At 41.0% G+C, this 16,768-nt stretch overlaps 1 protein-coding gene across 2 annotated transcripts in view; it reads left to right on the plus strand.

The window, feature by feature from the left end:
* Positions 1-752: 752 nt before the first annotated feature.
* Positions 753-16,768, plus strand: part of LOC126382521 (neuropilin-1a-like) — a 98,628-nt gene continuing 82,612 nt past the window's right edge. The window contains exons 1-3 of one of the 2 annotated variants that reach the window (XM_050032429.1): positions 753-990; positions 1,202-1,477; positions 2,378-2,552. In XM_050032429.1, the coding sequence (XP_049888386.1) occupies positions 1,387-1,477; positions 2,378-2,552 (266 nt within the window). In that variant the 5' untranslated portion in view covers positions 753-990; positions 1,202-1,386. Of the gene's footprint in view, positions 1,478-2,377; positions 2,553-16,768 lie in introns of both variants that reach the window. The other variant, XM_050032428.1, reaches the window with a different exon arrangement.

A 16,768-nucleotide genomic window follows, 5' to 3' on the forward strand; every position in this document is an offset into this window, starting at 1 on the left:
TAAGTGAATAAATAAAAATTCAATCCTTTTTTATTCAGACTTTGCAAAGAAGCCTTTATGACTTGTTGAAACATGGAATAATATTTGAGTTCAGAGCGCCTGTCATGGGCAGCCCACTCTGACATCTCTCCACTTAGTGCATGTATAGGTCCAGTTTGTGCATGTGTGTGTTCGGACCTGTGTGTAATTGACAGTGAAAAATTGAATTTCCCCTCGGGGATTAATAAAGTATATAAAAATTAAAAAAAAAAAAAAAAAAAAAAGAGTTCATCTTCTGTATCTCTACATTAAACAAGGTCTAATCAATGAGAGTTCAGTTATATAACCCTAAAGTTAAATCTGTTTTGTTGTAAGTTTTATTTTTGGCAAATTAATCTCGTGATTAATTGGTAAAACGAAACAAAGGAAATTCAATTGCATGTTTTACATAAAAAAAAATATCCAGCATGCACTTTCAAACCGGAATATTTTGGTCATTGCATCATCAAACCAACCAAAACCCGATGTGTGATCCGACTGATGAACATATTCGGTCAGTGGGACAAACTATCAAATGATCAGCCAAGAAGGAACGAACGCATCCTTTCCTGCATCCTTCCCTCATCGTTTTGACAAAGCTCCGATGTGGACTCGCCTGCTCGGTGGACACTGCCCACACCTTGTACCAGACTCACACGCCGGCAGCAGTTTGCGTGCGCAGTTCTCTTGCTCGCATGCGTCGGGAGCGCACAGAGGGCGCACCGGTGTCAGTTTTGCTCCAGCCCCCTTGTAGCGGTCGGTTGGTCGCTGCTGGGTTGCGCGCAGTGGCGTCTGGCAGCAGGAATTTGGGGAGTGGAAATTCCGCTGTTACTTTCACGGCTCGCCTCGTATTCCTGACATTTCTGCTGTGACGGTCAGTCAGTCGCTGCGAGCGGAGAGAGGCGGATAAAGAAGAGCTGAACTGAAATAAGGAGTAAAGATCTGGAGAGCAGCGCTCCGATGTTCCCCGCGGTTGGTTTTCACTGAATACCCTAACTACTGATTTCTCCTTTTTTTTGAATTTTTTCCTCTTGGAAGTACGTGTATCGATCCTGTTTGGTATCACAAGTGAGAGGTTTGATACAGAATCGAGGGCGCACAGCTGCCACTTCTGGCGAGCGGATTTTTCCTCTTGATTCCTCGTCTTGTTTTCTGCTTTTGGATTATTTTTTCCTTTTTCCAGGAGATGGCAACTTGTTCCCCGACAGACGCGGGGATCTGGTGCTGAGGCTCGCAGGATGCTGGGGACCCTACAACAACCAGATCTCTTACTTTGAGACAATCTTCGCTTAATTTTCTCTTTTGGACGTAACCCCCCACCTGGACCTTCCCCCCTGCCTTCCGTTTGTCTTTATTTTATTTCACAGTATGTCTGTGTTGTACAATCTGAGGATGCCTAGTGGATTGCTATTGTTCCTTTTCACCCAAGTCATCTTGGTTGCTTCGTTGACTCAGACTGGTAGGTGTTGACTGCTTGTATGAATACATGTGGCTTGACAACAGGCAGCTTGGCTGAACATTGATCCATTTTGCATCATTTTTGCACCATTGTTGCCTCTCACCTGTTATGCCTCGGGTATCCCTGCGAGAGCACGTCAGCAGGAGTTCAGTTAATGCCATGCTAATACCGTGTGTACTGTAATTACCCTGATAGATGACATTAATATGCAAAATACACCAAAACCGGATTTTGACTGGAGTTTTTCTCAATACCAAAAGATGCACAAACTACTCACAATTACAACTACCTGACAATTTACTATCACAGACACACAAGTAGTCCTAATGTTAAGATTTCCTTATTATAATGGGAATATTACGCATTTCATGTGAAGGTCTGTTCGCGCTTCAGCCAGCCAAAGACGCATTTTTGGAGCTTTTGCGCGCGTTGCCACTGAAGCTTGACACAGGCTACAAGCAATTTCATAAATCATTCATTGAGAAAATTAAATTTAATCAGGCTGCCTGTTTGCGAGAGAAGCAGCAGCCAGCCAGCCCACCTCACCTTCATGTGCGTAATCACACCTTATGGCAGGCACCTGACTTTATACCACACCTTTTATGACACAGTGTAAGCGGGGAGTTTATCACCTCTCTGAGGCTGATGTAAGGATGTGAATTTATAGTCACGATGTATGGAGGCGCAGAAATCTGTGCTTTCCAGTCAACATTTTTTTTAATCTACTGGTGGATATTAGGATTTATGATGGTCCCCAGCTGGAGGTCTTAGCATCCTCACTGCTGCACTTTAATTCTTTACACTAAAATGTGCCATCAGTCAACATCTGAGTGCTCAGTGCCCAAAAAGTCCATTTCTCTCCACTGTCTAAACAACTTTCTGCCTTCTCTTGCGGCGCAGATAAATGCGGGGGGAATATAGAGATACACACGGCGGACTACCTGACCTCCCCGGGCTATCCCGGAGCCTACCCGCCCTCCCAGCAGTGCGTGTGGGTGATAACAGCCCCCGAGCCCGGCCAGAAGATCCTCATCAACTTCAATCCGCATTTTGATCTGGAGGACAGAGAGTGCAAGTAAGATTTCACTCCTCACTCTCCCTCTCTTCTCACACCCTCTTTTTGCTCTCTCCTCAATCCTGCCTGGATACAGTGTGAAACTCTGCCACCTATTGGCCAAGGAGTTAAATCTGCTCTCAGGGAGCTGGAGGTACAAGGATGAGATATGGCACTGAGGCTACTGGAAATTACTTAAGGGGAAATAGTGTTTGATGGGTTTAGTAATTCATACTTGATAAGGAGGGAGGATGTCTTATGGCTTTTGTCTCTGCGTGGGTTTTTGGCAGGAACTTAGAGGAGAGTAAACCCAATGAAACTCTGTGTGCAGCGGCTTTTTATTGATGGAGTTCAGTTTGCTCAATGCAGGAAAAGAGAAATGGTGTTTACTTTTCATTTGGTGGCAGAGTCTACCTGTTTGTATTTGGAGGAGGAATAGAGTTTGCAGGGCTCTTTTGTTTGCAGGAAGAGAACATCGAGGATCTAATTTAATTTTACAAATTGTTGGAAGTGCTGCTGTCAGGTTTTTGGAAGTTTGAGGACGTTGGAAAGACACAATCACGAGCTGATGTTTTGTCTGCAGTAATGTTTTCTCACCTTGTGCCTGTTCTTTCACCTTTATACTGACAATTATATTAATTGATCACCAGAAAATCAATTTGTAACAATATTCATAATCAGGTAATTGTTTGTTGTCATTTTTTGAGGCAAAAATGTCAAACATTCACCAATTTCTAAGGGCATAAGTATGGACGCATATGTCCTCTGCGAGAAAATATTAAGCATCAACACTTAATTTTCTTTTCTGCATCAATATATGGTGTAAATGTCTTTAATTTTGTCAGAAGTCCTCTGCTCATTTCTTGTGTTTATTGTGGATGACAAACATGTTCTCAGCTACCCCCAGAAATCTACACCTATTCCGGTTCCAGCTTGTCAGATATTAAGATTTACAGCTTTTCTTTGACTCCAGTGATAGTAAGGTTACTATCTTTGGTTTTGAGATTGTTGGTCAAACACAACAAGTGGTTTGATGATGTCACATCAGGCTTGGGAAACTTTGTAAACAACATTTTTGTTCACATTTTATAGAGAAATTATTTATTAATTGATTGAGAAAAGAATTGTCACAAGAATCGATAATGAAAGCAAACCTTGATGTAGTCCTGTTTCCCATCACTGGCTCATACGGCTCTGCACTGGCCAGACAACGCGTAGCTTTGGTTAAAAACTTTCTTACACAATATGTGTTTTCCACACAGACACTCCAACATGCATCACAAATCATTCCTGCACACATCTGATTGTGCTTTCCTGAGCATTACTCTACCAAACCTGTAAACAAGCACACACACACACACACCCTTTATGTCGTCTCTGTGACCCAGAGACACACACTCGATTGTGTGCGTCCACACAACAGCCCATGTGTTGCTCTCTTCCATAAATAAGCCAGTTTTTATGTCGACTCCTCTGTCTTTTTTAAAAGCTCCATAAACGGCTCCTGTGTAAATCATGGCCGGCTGTCCAGCGCCGTCTCACAGATGGGGTCCTCCAGTACTATTGGATCATGTTTCACCACCGAGGGACTAATAAACCACGAGGACATTAGAACCACTCTGAACAGATAGTGGATATTGTGTGTTTTGCAGGGGATTACACACCTTCCGCGGCGTTGTAAGTTCAGGAAAGCTTTCCTCAGGAAAACCTCACTGAGCAGTGACCTTATTTTGTGTGGTTACCCAGGGAGCAGTATAAGTATGTAATAATGCAGTTTAACTACTTAATGAAATGCAATAAATCTTGGTAGTAAAATTTTAGCAAGTGGTTGGCAGTGTAGTTCACCACCAACAGAGTATTATTGTCTGTTTAAATTATTTTTCCTTAGGTTAATGTGCTGGAATACGGCAGCTGTAAAGTTAAATATTACAGTTTAATCAGGGTTTAACATGTGCTTAAACATTTTAGTGATATGTTCATATTCAGTGGGAGAGCAGATAGGCTTTTTACATCTGACAGGAGGCATAGCACGTGTAAATTGATCTCTTTACGCATCTGAAGAGGCTCTTTGTCAGAATACTCTTTCTCTATCTGATAGGACTGTTGACTCTGGCTGCACGCGCCTGATTCCACTTCTTGCTAAGCGTGCGGTCAAGAGACACATTTCCACATTAAGACTGACACGTCTTGACTGCAACAGGATTCAAACCGGTGACCGTTCAACAGCCCGGCCACCCTGCAGCCACCTTAACATGTCATTTGGCTGTTTTCTTAGGGGCCTCCGTTTTGCTCGACTGGTTTCATTATTTGCTGTGTGAGTTTATGTTGGATGATGATGGGGTGCAGCTCATAGCTCTCTGACTTGGCAGGAGCAGTGTTGTTTTTGGGAACGAGTCAAGTGTTCGAAATATGCCCATTGAGGGTGGGGGGGCCTTAAGCCTTTGGCGAGACCGCAGTCCCACTTTAACATTTCTTGAGATGATATTTAAGAGTTTTATTTCTGTGTTTGATGTTACTGTGCTCAACTCTGAAATGTGATACTCCAGTCAGTGAAGGCATGATTGGAATCAGGAACAGAATATGATGTTTTACCATGACACTGAAGTCTCAGAGGTTGTAAATTGACATCTGCTGGTAGACTGGCCCTCAATACGGAGACACTGAAGATTCTGAATCCCTCCAGATCTGACCCTTGACCTCTAATATTTCTGCTCAGAGGAGTAACAGAACTGGGAATTTGTTCTTCAGGTCTACAGTAGAGCTGGAACTACTACTCCTCAATGAATTGATTAGTCAGTCAAAAGAAAATTAATCTTCAATTAGTCAATTAATTGTTTGTTAAGCCAACATGTCAAAAAAATATCTGGTTCTAGCTTCTCCAGTGTGAGTTTTTTGTGTGTGTTTCTCTGTTTTATATCATTGTAACCTGAATGTTTTGGGGTTTTGTACTGCTGCTTGGACAAAACAAGACCTTTGAAGATGTCACTTTGTAAGATGTTGATATCTATTCTGAGATTTCCTTTGACACAAGCCAAGCCAAACTATTCTTCAAATAATTGAGAAAGTAATCGATATATTAATCAGTAATGAAAACTGATGATGATACAGCCATTCCTGACTTAAAATGAATGCAAGCCAGGACCGTAAAAACATTTTGGGAGCAGGGGCTATGGCCTTTTCCCTATTTCCTACTCCCCTACTTCGGACCCTCTTGCTTGGACCACATCCATCTACAAACTCAACCTTTATTTTAATCTCAACTGCAAACCTTTCTGACTCGATGTTGCACAGTTGTGTCGTTACCATGTTGACAAAACCTGTCCACAGACATGTAAACACCTAGTAAAATACTCAAAATGGCCTCTTTGATTGGTGTCACCAGGACTATATTTTGCCACAAAGACACACACAAAGACTCGTGACACTGATTGATAATAGTCACTGGTTGCAGCCTGTTATGTATTGTGTGAGGTTCAGTAGGTTTAAGTAAAGCTCACAAACCAAATTTTAAGGTCTTATCAACAAGAAAACTTTAGGTTATTTTGCACAGTGGTGAAACATGTAGGATTAGATATAAATGTCAGAATAAAGTGAAAAATGACCATCACAATTTTCCACAGCACAAGGTGACATCTTCAGATCGCTATTTTTTTTTACAACCAACAGCCAAAACCCAAACACATTTAATTTACAATCAGAATAAAAGCAGCAAATCCACATATTTGAGAAGAACCAGTGAATGCTTGGTATATTTTCCCTTTTTTGCCCAATAACATGAATGACTCTTCAAAATTTGTGTTGAATACTTGTAAATTAACCAGCTAATTGTTTCAGCTCTAGATCGATATTAATATATGAATCGATATAATCTAAATATGTACTGAGTTTAGCTTTGCTCTCATCCATTAACCCTCAAAGTAAATGAGCTTGTCGGGCTTCAATGTCTTTAGGGAAATCAAGCCAGCGGCCCTTAACTTACTGGACAGTTTCAATAGTACTCTACTATCCTACAGCTTTAATGAAAGAATATCCTCCCCTGTTTGAAATTTATTGTTGGAATGACACTCCCCCCTCCTCCCTCATCAGATAGCCTGTCACTGCTTGCCCATTTCTCCCAGTCTCATAATTAAATTACTGGACCAAAATGGAACAAACACGTTCCAGTGCTGTGAAACATGTCTGCAGTAACCAGCCAAACAAAGAAGCCATGGCACTGGCGTCCACAACCAAAGACAGGCTGCATTTCCGACATCTGTGTGACAAAATATCTCCCCCGTGCACCCTCATGACCCAGGGTTTGTAATTATGATCCCTAATTACAGTGTTTTTAAAAATACATATTTTTCAGCCGGGAAATGTTTACTACAAGTGTGATTATGAAGGAGGAAACGTTTGTACTAAAATTAGATGATTCAGCAGTTGTCACCATATCATAAAAAATAACAATATTTAAAAGATAGAGAAATAACACAAATGTGCTGGATCATAAATTTGCTGAAATTTTAAAAAAAATACTGTTAGCATCTTTGAGGATGAACTTTGAGGTTAAATGGATTCGTTTTCGGTTCACAAGGCCCTCAGAAGCTTCTGTAAAACAGACAGTCTGGGTGATAGTTCCAACGCCGACCTTTTACTTCCACAAACTCTCAAGTGACACAATCTGCGCTCAGTGAACAGACGTTGGTTTAGACGAGAACCAGTAACACTTTTGTTCAGACACACCAAGATCTCATCGGCTCTGCCTCCGTAGCCAATCTGGAGCGGCACCAGAACAAGTCTTGTCTCCCGTCCACGTCTGAAATAGCGTGGCCGACAAAGTGAATCCCTGTGGAGTGCGGTAAAATAGAGCAGAGGCATGGGTAAGGAACATGCGTCGGTGGCGAGATAATTTGGGACATCTTTTTAGGAGTTGGCTGAACTGTTTCCTCCTACATGAGGCTGTACTGGCACAGTCCTCACCTCACACATACACCACACACACATAACACACACACAAAACGACCTAACTTTCTGTCACTTACACTTTGTACGTGGCGGCCTTTGATGTTGCATCTTGGATTTGTGGGTTCATACTGGTCCAGGGGGTTACTGAATGTTTTCATGTGTATGAAAATGATGTGAATCATATGTTATGGCCTTTACAGTCACCAGATCTCAATCCAACTGCACCACTATGATATATAAGTGGGTACAGCAAAGACATTACAACACTTCATCACAGAAGAACTGCAATGTCTTAACCATCCCATGACGCTAAATCCTGCGTAAAAGGAGTTTCTTAGGGAGCATTTTGTCTTTAGGCCCTCTCCTCCCAGAAGCACATTTTATATTTGCTGCACCCTGACCCTCAGAGAAATAGAGGGAGACTATACATTGCAATGAAAGGCACAGTTGTTCCTTAGTACATGTCCTGGTTAGAGGGTCAAAGTCCACAATTAGTCAGAAAAAAAGGTGTCCTCAAGCAAAGTCGCAGTCACAGGACCGACATCCAACAGCCTGGAGTTGTCACATGAATGGAAACACATACTTGGAAGGCATTTGCGTGGGTCTGTGTGTGTATGTGTGTGTCGTTTACAAAGTCAGTCGTGAATTTTCTTTTTCAATTACTTCTTCAGAGTTGATCTCACTTGGCTGATCATGAACAAATCAAGCATTGTTGAAGTATTTGAAATATGCAGCACTTCAGTTACGGTATGGTAAAATGATGGATGAATAGATTGTTGGACGATAACAGGTGGATGGATGAATACAAAGACAGGTAGGTGGATGGAAGGCAGGACTTATTGTGGATGATAGATGGAAGAATGGCAGGACAGATGAATGAATCAACAGATGCCTAGAAGGATGGTGGAATAGATGGATGGATGGATGAACTGATGAAACGACAAACAGATGGATGACTGGATGAATTGCTGGACGAAGGATGAAATCGATAATTGGATCATGGATGGAAAGATTTTGGGGTGAATGGATATATCGCTGAATGAATTTTATTGCTGGGCAATAGATGAATAAATTGGATGGATGATGAATGGATGAACCCCAGGATGGATGGATTGCTAGATGATTAATGGAGCTATGGTGGGACATATAAATGAATCAAGAGATGGCTGGAAGGACTGCGCAATGAGCGAATTGTTGCATGATAATGGATGAATGATTGGGTGAATTTTTGGATGATGGGTAGAATGATGGCCGAATAGAGGGCGGACTCAAAGAGACTGATGGGCGAACAAATGAGGAATGGATGTGTTGTTGAGTGATAGATGGAGGAGTAGCAGGACAGATGTATGAATCATCAGATGGCTGGAAGGATAGGAATAGAATGAATGGACGTACAATTGGATAAACTTTAATTCCCACAACATTCTTGATGACCTCTTCTTGTGAAAGTGCATGCAAGCAACTCTGCCGTCAGTTGTTTAGTCTTGTGTTTATACTGCAGCACAAATATTCTGATGAATCTCAGCCTTTATGTGGCTTTACACTGAGGCATTATTCCACCAGCGGTCCTTTGCTCAGCATTTAGTCTGACTTTGCCAGATTCAAAGAAAATAAAAGCGTCCCTCCCAGATGGTTGTATTTTTCAGTTCCACAGCCGCCACACAAAACAGGAGACTAAATGTGCTGCTGTCACAGATCGGTTAGCCTGTGGCTCGCTCCCAAAGAAACTTAAGGCGTGAGCCTTTAAAAATAATTTAGTTGTTTGTTCTGTGTTTTGCAGCGATGTGTTCCTTGTATTTGTCACTTTGAAGTAGAAAACAGCCGTGAGAATTAGGTCAATGACAGATGGATATTTTTTTTATTTTCTTGTTTGTAGTCTGAATAAGCAATTGTCCTGTCTTATGTAATATCATTCCCATTTTTTCCATCTGTATTGTACAGAAAATATTCACAAAAACATGATTAGCCTTTTAGTTCTTTTTGGTTCCACAGTGATTTAAAAATTAAAAATAGAGGTATTGCCAATTTGTGCTGGAGAGATGAAAATATTCACAGGGTTTAAATAGATAAAAGAACACAGACCAACAGATCTACAGATCAATATCCCTTTCATCATGCCATCTTTGCTTTCCAAAATTACTACATTCCCCACGCTGCAATTGGGTCTCAGTCTGGGAGTCCCTCCTGCTGAGCTTAAAGTACTCAAACAGAGGACATCGGTTTAATCATTAAACCCCTCCTGGTTGTTCTGTGTGATCCACACAGAGCTTGAAATATTAAAGGAACGAGAGAACAAAAAACAAAAGCTGGAAGATGAAGAGGAAAGAGAGGGGTGGAGAGGGAGGAGAAGGGTACAGACAGACTCAGAGATAGAGGGCTGCAGGCTGGTTGGCATGGTCAGTCTCATCCTGACCTCAGTGACAGACCTCTCGCTGTCTCTCTTCCTCCTGCACCCTCAGGCTGTTCTGTCGCTTTTTTCATCCCGTCACCTCCTGCACCATCACTTTCTCTCCCTCTCTGTCCTCACACTCTCCTCTCTCTTGCTCTGAACTCCGTGTGCACTCGTCATGTTTTCGTCTCATTTTTCCCCTCCGCTCGCCCTCTCCCTCTCCTCCATTTGGATTAATAATGGTGAACTTTTCGCTTCGTTCAACCTCAACTCTCGGCTGTGTTTAATAAAAACTACACAGAAAATGATGGCTGAACAAATTGTATCTGCAGCTGCTGTTTCAGTGGTTTATATTTGAACCACATTATCAGCAAAGACTGTTTGAAACATTACTGATGTAAGAATTCACTTGAGAAAAGCTACTAAAGCTACTTAGTAAAGGTAAAGTAGTAACTGAAGCTTAGCATTCATATCAAGTTGGGTTTTATGGCAACTTCTACTGAATGGAAGTCCAATATCAAGGCTGCTCTCCTTTAGGCTGACTCTGTATTGGTCTCTATCAACTTCTGAGGAAACTAAATGCATCTTTAGCTGTTAGATGCTCCACTGTGTGCACCAGATAGTCACTAACTTTGTCTGTTTTTGGTAGCATAATGTGGATTTTCAGAACTTTTTGGTTGAAGAAGATAGCTGCTGGCTTCATCTGAATGTTGAACAGAGCCTGAACCAAAAATGTGAGGCCTGAAGTGTTCTTGATGTAAAATTAGCAATCTCTAGCTAGCAAAGTTAAGCTACAACTAGATGGATGGATGGATGGATGGAGGAAGACTGTCATCCAGGTTTGGTTTAACTGTCAGTTATTTATGCAAAACTAGTAACAGTTACTTTTGATGAATTTTACGAGGTTGTAGTCCGATTGATCCAGCTTTAGTTGAATTCAGGTTGTAGCGTTGGGTGACCAAAATTCTACGTCAGGACAACGTCTAATGCCAATGTCAGTTTGATGTGAAATACTGACGACAGATGATGTTGAAATTTTGTCGGTTTTAAATTATGCTATCTGTGTCGTCTTGACGTATGGAGTACAAAACCCAAAACAAAATGTCACTATGTAAACAATGTTAGATATTTAAAATATAAACAACCTGGTTTTCATTTCAACCAGAATGTAACATCTGATTTAAGACTCCAATGTCAAAGTCATATTGATGTCTGGTGCCAGCTGGGGAAGTATCGATGACACAAAAAACTAAAAATACTTCTGATAAATGATGAACTGTTTCAGGTAAACTACACATCAAAGCAGTTTGAAAGTTTTATGATGCCTTTCCAATTATCACTGAACATGTAATATATCTTGATGCCGAAAATCAGATTTACAAAGTTCAGAATTTGACTACAAATTAATTTAATTTCTGGTTTCCACCATTATTAGATTAGAATAGAGTGCAAACATTGGCTGACTTTCACCAGCTGACTCTTGTCTCTCAGCAGCAAATATTTGTGTAATGGAAGGAAGGGTGAACTCTGAATCCTGCTATTGTTTCTCTTATGCAACTCTACATTGTTTGGATTTGCTTTTCTAAACAATTATAGCCACACACTCTGCGTCCCAACTGGCTCACATATGGAACACACACATGCATGCATACAGAGGCAAAATAAATAACACACACTGGAACATATTCTATATACATGCATATACAAACAAAGAAATTGCAGACTAAAGTGCACACACACACCAACACAACAAAACCGACAAATTACTGTACGTGACCTATTGTGGATTCCCTGTTCATCAGTGAGTCGCACGTACACACACGCTTACACACACACACACACACACACACATTCACACTTTTACACACAAATGAAAACACATGTCAGATTAGATCCTTAACGAGCAGATTAACGAGGAGAGAGTTCGACAGGGGGGGAGAGGGGGAAACCCAGTTAGCAACGTCACACACACGCACAGCTGCAATCCCGGGATTTACAGGATGCGCTCGCTGATACACTCCAGATGTCCCAAAAGCAACACACACACTCTCATGCGCGATAGGGGGGCATCGGAGTAAACAGTTGGATTTTACAGTGACGATAAAGCTTGTTTTGAACTATTTTCGGCTGTTATCTTGCATTAAAGCTCCACATATTTAAATCCACTGTGAGCGCTGGATGTACAGTAAGCATGAAAATGGGATGAGGAAACGGATGGATTGCTGGATTGGTTGGGTGAATACGTTTGGAGGATTTATCCAACGAGGCATAGGCATCTCATTTAATGTGATGATGGTGGGACATGGCTACTTTTAAATCTGCAGGTTTTACGGAGTTTTCATGCTCAGGCTTCATCTGTACTGCAAGAAGCCTTTAGGAACATGGGTAGCAGCACTGTGCGCCATCTTCGCATTCCTGAAGAATTCACTTTTTTTTTTTTGGTAAACACAAGTCCTGATCCCACATAAAAGCAAGGAAAATCCGTAAGGCTGTGGTGAATGGCGTGTCATCATGCAGCAGCGCCTTCAAAGGAGGAATTTCTAACAATGCAGGCATTCACCAGATGTGTATTTTCAGTGTGAAGCGCGTTCTTGGGATAATACGTTTTTATACTTGCTGTATTTTTATGTACCCAATGACAAACATGACACTAATGCGACACCATGATGATGTTGTTCGTCTTCAAGTTTGCAAAGCACTTGGCTTTTGCATTTGGTGTAGACTCCATGGGAAGCTACTTCAGACTGTTTTTCTGGAGCTACAGCAGCTTTCACACCTCAGCAAAGCTCTGGCGGAAAAAAAGCTTGAGGTCCAGGAAAACCTGTCCAATTGGCTGAGTGTGAAAATGACCTCACATGAACTTTAGTGTGATTAAGATGTCACTAAATTTACTTGTTTCATAGGAATTCAACATGTTTTTGCCCACAAGATAGATAGATAGATAGATAGATAGACTTCCTTCTCTGTAAAAATTGACCTACATGTTTCTGAGAGTCCCCAAAGTCACAAGACACCAATAAATATTCTAGTAATCTACCAAATATGGATGACTGTGACTTGAATCCATTCATCTGGTTCGCATATCTGCCTTCCTGTGAACTTAAAAGGCCTGTAAAAACTCAATGTCACGCTTGGGACAGGTCACCGCCGGGATACAAGGGTCAGAGGTCGGTCAGGGGACCAAACTGTGTTTTGACCTTCCCCTCGGAGGATGAGCAGCCTGGGAGGCTTTGTCCTTTTTAAATATGCGCAACGGGAAACTCACCCCCATTGGAGCTAAAATGGCTGTTCACAAGCAGCATGGACAATAAAGTCTTTTTCTTCCGCAGCTTGTAGAGGAATGTGTTGTATCTGTCTGGGTAAAAACGCCCCAGGATGACCTCCCATTGAGACGTGTAGGTAGAAGATCCACACACACATATCTTGTGGGCGGAAGATAAACAGATTAAAATGTGTGGGAGGTACACACACACAAAGATATGCATGCACAACAAAAATGAAACAAATACATGCATGGACTCAACAGACATGAATGTATTCAGTCTGATGACCCAAATCTGTGTCATGAGCTCCGAGTTATTTTGGATCAGATTGCTGACTGAAGGAAACGCAGGAAATGGGTGTGTTAGTCAAGTGTTGAGAGAAAAGTCATTAGCGTGTCACTATTATATGCCAGCCCTTTAGTATAGTGCACACTGAGATGAATGATTTAGACAAGTATCCTTTAACCAGTAGTATTAGCAGTAGTGGTAGTGGTGGTGGTGGTGGTGGTGGTGTTTAACAGCAGCGCATACAGCAAGAGGCAATCATCTTTTAAGAGTGAAGGTCTTTATGAGAAATCAAACTCTGGACTTTCACCTGAGAGACCTCTGTTTGTGTCCCATGTGATACCAAAAGTCAACTGCTAATATGTGTAGCACACTATCCTAGTGATTTAAGTCATGTATGTTACATTAGGTTAAAAAACAAATGTACTTTGTTTTAAACCAAACTATAATGTTTTTTGTCTAAACCTAGCCACTTGCTTTTGTTGCCTAAACTTAAGGAAGTAAACCGAACCCTCTGACAACAGCAGTTTATTTTGAAAACACCCAAGGCATGTAACAAGCATGAATTGACACGCCGTCCCTGAGGCCAATTTGAGTTTCTTAGAATAGTGAAGGTGTGACTGGCTCTACCTTACTCTGCTTCTGATTGGCTTACCCTGACATTCTTAACCAATCTCAACCCTCTTGAATGAAACAAGTATGAGCCAGTCAGAGGGAAAGTAGGGCGGGTCATGCCTTTGCTATCGCAGGAAACCAAAATTTACATCCCTGAGCTTCTAAAACTGATGCTTGAGGGGCACTTAGAGCATCATAATTTGGCGTGTAGAGCAAGCGGCAGTATTTGACGAGTATGGAGTGAGAATGTGTTGGTGAAATGCACCCTTTGTAGTGTTAATGGAGTTATTCATAATTGCATTTAATGTTTCAGCTGGTCCTTGTGAGGCCATGTCCACTATACACTATATGATGTGTGATAGTTGAGTCAAAAAAAATGCATCATAACTTTGAATTTATTATGTTTTCTATGTACAGTCTTAAAGTTATAGGAACCACAGCTGTCAGAAAATATAAAGTTGCACAAAATAGAAATGCTCTTGTAAAGTGTAAACACCTCAAAATGGTAACATAGCTTTTATGAGTTTTAACTTCCTGCATGACAAAAGTAGCTAATGTAATGTTTTCATTTTTTTTGCCTGTACATTTACTAATGTTAAAACTCCACTTTTAGCTTAATATATCAGAAATAGTCAGGTTTAGTCTACTTTTTGGGCGCTGTTTCAAGTGACCAACCTCATTCTTTCACTGTGCTACAGTATTTAGCTTCAGTCTCCGATACTAGACGCCTTAAATCCATGTAAAACAGGTTATTTGGCTATAAAAGAATGTCATTATTGTTCAATATTGAAATAACTTTAATGTGACAATGAAATATATTTCAGACACTGCTGCAATATCTAGTTGTTAGCGCTTCCTTCTATTGCTAATGATGCTAAAGTGTTAGCCTGGAGCTCCAAAATCAGTGATCCACAACAAACAGAAGAGTCATTGTGGTGTTTGTGTGTTTTCATGACTGAAAAGCTAATTTGGCAAATGTGTTTATCCTCTTTTAACTTGGTTTATTTCTCAGATGCAACTTGTTAAGTGACAACACCAGCAGGCATTTCTGCTTAATAACATCACTCTCGAGAAATGAAGGCGATTTCACAACGTTGAACTGTTTGCTCTTTATCGTTCTATCTGCCTCACTGTCTGTCTGTCAACCAGACTCTCTCACTGCCAAAACGAAGCAATCCCTGCTGGGCTTTCTATATGTGTGTTTGAATAGAGCCAGCTAATTAATGTCACATGTTTTTGGGGAACAAGAGAGGTGGACGTATATTCAGCCAGGCCTCTCTGTGAATGCAGATGAACTTGTCGAGGGCTAATGCATGTCAAAGTGCAGTGGAAGTGACACAGTGTTTATTGCTTTGCCCCTAACTCACTTTAGAGAGGTGTGGATTGAGTGTCGCTTGACAAAGGGCCTTTTTCCTCCCAAATCTCTCAGGTACAGATGGAGACGTTTGGCCTTTCTCTGAATTCAGTCTCAGAAACACCCTTGTGTGCTTGTTTAAGTCTTAAGTTACCCAGACTCCAGATGTAGTGACAAATTTTATATAGCAGATTCAGCTTTTGCTCATTTTTGTTTTGTTTTTAATCGAAAAGCTCAGAGTTGCGACACTTTGACCCTCAAAGAAACTTCTCTACTCCCCCAAACATCAACTTTGACTTTCATTCTTCTCAACTTTTTTACATTAAACCCCACTGAGTTTCCAACCAAATCTCATTTCATCCTTCAGGGTCCCTAAACAGTCTGTCTAAGAAAGAGGGGGTAAAGAATGGTGTTCTCCTTCCCTCCTCTGTCAGATTAAGGCTTCCTAAATGAGAACAAATTCCACCTCCTCCTCGTCTCCGTTTTAATTTCCCAGCAGGATTGTGCAGCCGTGGCTTTGTATCTGCACGGCCGAGGTGAAGGATGAGGATATTCATACTTTGGCTGCTTGGCCCAATTTATTTTTGGGCAGGGGAGGGAGCCTGTGCGGCTGTGTGTGTGTGTATGATCTAACTCGTTTAATAGGATTTGCATGAAAACATTTTACTTCCTTTTTTTGGAAGCCTTTTTCATCGTCTTACTGTAAATACTGATTTTACCAAATAATTTATTGTTAAAGGTTTGGATGTTTTGTTTGTTGTGAAATGTGTGTTTATTGCTTCTGATAAACAGTCATGGTCGTAAAATTAAGTGTGTGTGGGTGGCATGAGTAAAAGTGATTATTTTTGTGTATGACTGCGTTGTTGGTGTGCGTACTTTATGTGTGTGTGTGTGTGTGTGTGTGTGTGAGAACATGGCATCTAATGAGTGCTCATGGCTCTAATGAGTGGTTCTGCAAACATTAATGAGTGTGTGTTTGTGTTTGCTCTTGTACTTGTATCTTTGTGAGGACCATTTTTTTTGATGTTCAGACGCACTTATTCAAAGAGCTATTAAGGATTATAACTTGGTTTTTGGGTTAGATTTAGGTTTAGGTTAAGATGAGAAGTGGATCATGGTGAAGCCCCACTGGGAGTACAGAATTCAGGACACCAATTCTGGCTTCTGCTTGAAAATGAAATTTAAATGGAAATGTAATGACACCCAGAACACGTTTTTATCAACATTATGAGAAAGTGTTGTTCAATAACATAAATGAGAAGTCACAAATATTGATACTGGACATATCAATGTTCACTAATGATGTATTTTTTTGTCAGCAGCATTTGCTCTAGCAATACAAAATCCACTCATAGCAACTAAAACATGAATAAACATTTTATGGTTA

Source organism: Epinephelus moara, chromosome 21 (genome assembly GCF_006386435.1).
Source record: "Epinephelus moara isolate mb chromosome 21, YSFRI_EMoa_1.0, whole genome shotgun sequence".
Lineage (NCBI taxonomy): Eukaryota > Metazoa > Chordata > Actinopteri > Perciformes > Serranidae > Epinephelus > Epinephelus moara.